At 32.2% G+C, this 6,000-nt stretch overlaps 2 protein-coding genes across 2 annotated transcripts; both read left to right on the forward strand.

The window, feature by feature from the left end:
• Positions 1–67: 67 nt before the first annotated feature.
• On the forward strand, positions 68–2,178 carry HELRODRAFT_189177 (hypothetical protein; the record flags this gene model as incomplete). Its single annotated transcript, XM_009027221.1, has 3 exons — positions 68–254; positions 442–594; positions 1,157–2,178. The coding sequence occupies 3 exons, from the start codon at positions 68–70 to the stop codon at positions 1,309–1,311; spliced, it is 495 nt and encodes a 164-aa protein (XP_009025469.1). The 3' UTR covers positions 1,312–2,178.
• Positions 2,179–3,502: 1,324 nt separating this feature from the next.
• On the forward strand, positions 3,503–4,430 carry HELRODRAFT_68015 (hypothetical protein; the record flags this gene model as incomplete). The annotated part of the gene is made up of 3 exons (XM_009026927.1): positions 3,503–3,640; positions 4,129–4,191; positions 4,371–4,430. Coding segments are annotated over 3 exons (261 nt in total), but the record flags the coding sequence as incomplete, so codon positions are not given.
• Between the last annotated feature and the right edge of the window lie 1,570 nt (positions 4,431–6,000).

Here is a 6,000-nt window from a genome sequence, read left to right on the forward strand (position 1 = left end):
CAATTAAAATATACAAATATATACTCACAAAATTAAGTTGCCGAAAGCAGATTTACATTTAGTTGGAATGCCGGTACAGACGCACCAGATCAACTTGCAGGGGTTGTCCGGAGGAATGTTCTGGGCGTCGTTGGCTGCAATCCTCTTTGCTACCATTGGCTTCTCAACATGTGGATGGGTTCACTATTCGGATACTTGGACTGGACTTTGGAGCAGTTACACGAGTATATCTAGATCTATATTTGCCAATTATGGTCGGTATTACAATTATTATTTTAACAAATGTTATTGAAAATTTTTAACAATTTATTAATCATTATAGTTAGTTATAATACACTTTTAGTCTTCAAGTGTAGCCCACAATAACTTAGCTTATAATCGCTTTCGTAAATTAAACGGATGAATGTGTTATTACATAATTGATTTTTTTAATTTTGATAGGTTGGTTTCAGGGAGTCCAAGCCACTGCAACATTAGGGATAATATTTTTATCTTTTGCCTTCATTTTTATTATCCTCTACAACTTTGTTCACAACGTGTCCATAAGCAAGTCTCTCGTCCTCAAGCTTATTGTCGCTTGCTGCGTCATCACAGGTTTGATTTTTCAGCTTAATTTAAAAACTAGGAAAGTTGAATGTAGACAATTCAGAACTACAATTTGAGGTTTAGATCCATGGAAACATTATATAATATAAAGAATTGACACGTGATTTAGAATTTTTGAAAAGAAGTTCGAAACATGAAATGCCTGAACGCATTTCTTTGACACCGGTTGCCAACTAGCCTCATTATAGTCACGCATTTAATCTCCTTCATTTTGAATATTTTGCAACAGTCTAATTGAATGTTTCCATAACGCGTGGAATTATTCCCTTTATATTTAGTTTATTTAATGCATGTAATAGATGTTTAATTTATGAGTTGTATGTTCGCGCTTCGACCTCACAACATCAAAATCAGGTTACTTCAATTAAACAAAATAATAAATTATTGGTCTAAAAGGTTCCAAAATTGAGTTTCTTTCATTTAAGACTACCAATTTATCTCTTAAATTTACGCATAGTCTGCAAGTTTCTGTTTATTTTAAATCATTTTGTCGTTTGCAATATTCGACATTGGATACCTTTATAAAGTTAGTTCAAACAATCGCACACAGTTATCTCAATCCTAGTGTCGGTGGCATTGTTTGGAGTGAAAGCGGAAGGATTTAAACTACATTGGTCATATGCATTTTTTTGTATCGGCGGAATATTAACACTCTTCCTCCTGGTTCTGGCATGCGTTCAAATGAAGAGAGCAAGCATTATTTAATGGATTATTCTCAATTTGTCCTATTTTTTATTTAATAATAGTAATAGCTGTTGACTATCTCTTATTTTAATATGTTAATTATATTTTTATATGTCTATTTAGTATATTGACACGAATATTTTTATTACAGTCATTTTCAAGCTTTGTGTTATTGATTGGTTTTCAAAATAGTTCTTCATCGTAAGTGACCAAATTAATATATTTTTATTTGTACTACAAATATGTTGCACGCATCGACAACGTAAGACTTCATACGCTGAATAGTAAAGTATTATTACATTACAAAATGCACCTGAAACCATTTATATATAATCAAAGTGCAAGAACGATCAGCCATGAATAGCAAGTCTGCTTATTTATTTATGCCTTTTGAACTACTACAGGCTTCATCGTTTAGCGATCGTGTCTCACGCACATGCAATTTTCATGAATTTTTTAAAAATGTTTTACTGTTTTGATAATATTATTGCTTATTCTCATGAATTGATGTGCTTTATATTGAAAAAAAAACTTTCAATGGTGTTTTCTGCTATAAGATTTATTTATTTTTAGTACTATATGTGGTTAATAACAAATTCTTTATTTGTTGAAGATTTGCAATAATTTTTTATTTACTATTCTCCAAGCGTTCATCGTGTATTCTGCCTTTTTACAAACTTCGTGTTCACGTGCTTTTGACAACATTTTTAATATTTCAGGCTTAAATCTAAATCAATGTTTTCTGAAAAACTTTTATGCTAAACATTTTTCATAAATTATGTGTTGTATAATATGACGCATTTATAATAATAGACATGGTAACATTAATTTATCTTGATTTAACCAAAAAAAGTAATTTGATTAAAATTAAATAAAACTTCCACTGATATAGTTTTGTTATAACCATGCTACATGCCAAAAAACTATCGTTTCTTCGTTGCTTGACAACTTAAAACAGGTTAAAACTGGGTGCAATAAAATAAAGTATGATTCATCTAAACAGAATTTGTAATCATATATATATATAGAATATAAAACTCTATATATGGTTGTAGTTAATAATTTTAAAATATAATAGGAAAGAGACCTTACTTTATTTGGAAAAAAAAGCAGAACGTCTAATATACGAAGCTAAGAAAAAATGTTCAATATTCCAAGAAGGGAGCAGGTGTGACACCAGTAACTACAGAACAGTCAGCTTAGCATGTATATTATGTAAAGTATTAATATTAGAAAAAAGTAGTGAATCAGATATATTAATTGAGCCTAAACGCCCCGGTTTACGATCGTCTTCTTGTTCTCACTTCTTAACTCGTGTTAAACACTTTTTTGCTAAAAATCTGCATTTGCTTTTTCTGGCCCTTTTCTCTGGAACTCTCTACCTACTTCTCTGACTACTTCTCTGGCTACTTCTCTATCACTTACAAAGTTCAGAGCGGATCTCAAGACCCATCTGTTTGCAAAATTCATTGAAGAGAGCTGTTGAATATCGCGAAACAAGCGCTTAATAAGCTGATTGATTTGTAAATTTAATAAATGTCCATCGCTAGTTTGATTGAAGTCACAATTTAGTTTTTCTAGTTTTTTTTCCTTTGCTTCATCACGTAAAGTTGAAACAAAAAATTGATTCGAATTTAAATTAGAAAAATTAATAGAGAAAATTTTTTAGTTAATTTCTGAAAGACTGAATAGTGTTAAATTTAATTATTTTAAATTAAATATGGAAGAAAAAAGTGAGATTGCAAATGAGCATGAGACTGCTGCTGGTGCTGCTGATACAAGTAATTTTTGTTTTGTTTTACTTTTTTTTCCTGTTTCTTACTCTGTTTCTTTCTTACCATACCCAACGGAGGGCCGTATTATGATTTGGCCTTGGGTGTCTTTTTTCTGATATGGACAACTTGCCCCCACAACTTGAGTTGTCCAGGGCCTAGTTGTCTGCAAATCATTTTTTAGGGTCAGACTAATTGACTGACTTATGGTTGGTTCACTTGCACACTATTTTTATTAATTTGATAAAAACAAATTTTTATAACGTAGTAATTGAATAATTATTCATAATATGTATTTGATTGAAAATTGTAATAAAGAGCTCAGTTTTCAAACCAACTTTATCAAACAGGTCGTTTGGTTATGAGATTTTTATATTACTAGCTAGTAAAGTGATTGTTTGTTATTTAAATAATTAAATCTATTTTGGTAATATTTCACAGTTTCTATTTACTTCAAACCAACTGCCGATGCTCCTATAATGAAAAAGAAAAAATGGGAGGTTGAAAGAAATATCACAATTTCAGACGTAACTGGATTCTTTCGAAGTTACCTAACCTGTGCGCCCCATGAATCATTAGTTAGAATTTATTTTATTTATAAAATATGAATTTAAAATTCTTTGGAGCATTTAAAAACTTTGAGGTGTGCTTTTGAAAACTTAATATAGTTAATGAGTTTAAATAATAAATTCTATTAATGTTTATTAATATCAATTATGAGTCAATAATGTATAGAGCTGCAATGATGCTCACTTGCTCGCTCATCGTGATATGTTTGAATAGGGTTTTGTTTTCATTGTAAAGTAGCTGGAACTACATGTTTATGTATTGTGTGTAAATTTTAAACATTACCGTAAGGTAGCTTTGTAAAAGTGCTGCTATTCGAAGAGATTTATTCTGTTTGTCAGTCTCACTAGAATGTTTATTGTGTGTTATATTCATGCCTTCAAATATGATGAAATTGAATAAAAGTTAATGTACACAAGTGTTAATATTGATTAATCAAAATTGTATTTCTTATTTAATCAATCAAAAATAAATTTTTTATTTATATTTTTTTTTCTAGTTTCTGTATATCAATCAATGCTTTGCACCAGCGCCAGATATGACCATTGGATCTTTGTATGATGTTTGTATCTAAATTTTTTAGTTTTCTTTCGTTTAGAAATGTTTTTCCATTATTGGATTCCAATGTTGATGAATAGTTTATCATTTGTGTTATATTATGCTTCTAATTGCTGTATCATGATATTCATTTTATTTTCATTGTTTTACTTGTATATTAAAATTAATCATTCAACTTTTTAGTGTTATGGATCAGATAGAAAGATAACATTTTATTACTGCAAAAATCAAGCTTGGGGATAATATTTTACTTTTTAATTTTTATTTACTTTTCTATGCTATCATAATTTTTATTTTTTAATGTATATATTACCATTTAATCATTCGAAGATAATTCATTTAAAAAAACACTGAAACATGCAGAATATGATATATTTATTCAAGACAATAAAATAAACATTCAAATTCTTCCATGTGCAATTATTTATACTAATTAATTAATAATTAAATAAATTTATTTAATTAATTAATTAAATTTATTTAATTATTATTAATTATTATTTCTGTCATCATAAGTATTATTTTTTGGCTAGTTTTTACGCAGGACGCCCTTCCTTACGCAACCACAGTTATAAGCGGTGGGCCTAGCCTTTGATGATCCAACATCACTCACAAGGCAGTGAGGGTTAGTTTAATGTCATAACCAGGACATGACAGGACATGGATGCGTTGTTCATGGTGAGAATGTTGCAGGAGAATTATAGAAAGAAGAAACGAAGATTGTACGTGTGTTTTGTGGATCTAGAAAAGGCTTTTGATCGAGTACCGAGGAAGGTCATTGAATGGGCGTTGAGGAAGAAAGGAGTGAATGAGAGACTTGTTAAAGCTGTGATGCAGCTGTATGAAGGGGCAAAGACAAAGGTGAGGGTTGGAAGGGGGATATCGGACGCTTTTAGTGTTAAGATAGGAGTGCATCAAGGATCAGTGTTATCACCGTTTCTGTTTGCAATTGTGATGGATGTTGTGTGTGGAAACATAATGGAGGAGTTGTTATTTGAGATTTTGTATGCAGATGATTTAGTCTTGATGGCTGATACCATGAAGAATTGCAGTTAAAATTTGACAAATGGAAAAGTGTTATTGAAAAGAAAGGGTTAAAAGTTAATATTGGTAAGACGAAGGTAATGGTGAGTGGAGAAGGTGGGGAGCGAGTGATAAGTAAAATAGACCCCTGTGGGGTATGTAACAGGAGAGTGAAGGCTAATTCGGTATTGTGTATAGGATGTCAGAAATGGGTGCATAAGAGATGTAGTGGTGTGAGGGGGGCACTGAAAAAGGTGGAAGGCACGTTCAAATGTAAGAAATGTGTTCATGGTGTGATTAATAGGACGGACGCAAGGACGGGGTTGAGTGGTGGTATTGAAAGAGTGGAAAGCTTTGTTTACTTAGGGGATAAGCTGAACGCGGATGGAGGATGTTTGAGCGCAGTTACGACTAGAGTTCGTGTGGGATGGATGAAATTTAGGGAACTGGGTGGGGTATTGTGTGGAAAGAAATGGTCAGTGAAGATGAAAGGGAGGGTATATAAAGCATGTGTGAGAGCAGCGATGGTATATGGTGGTGAAACTTGGGTGTTGAGGAGAGAGGAGGAAAGTGTACTGCAGAGGGCTGAAAGAGCTATGGTGAGGATGATGTGTGGGGTTAAAGTGAAGGATAGGAGGAGTAGTACAGAGCTGATGTCAATGATGGGACTGAATGAGGACATTGTGACATTGATAAGGAGATCGAGATTGCGGTGGTATGGACATGTGTTGAGAAGGGATGAAAGGGTCGGGATTAGGCGAGCGTTGAGTTCGAGGTGAAGGAGTGTAGA

This window comes from Helobdella robusta, assembly GCF_000326865.2.
Source record: "Helobdella robusta unplaced genomic scaffold HELROscaffold_5, whole genome shotgun sequence".
NCBI classification, from domain to species: Eukaryota; Metazoa; Annelida; class Clitellata; order Rhynchobdellida; family Glossiphoniidae; genus Helobdella; species Helobdella robusta.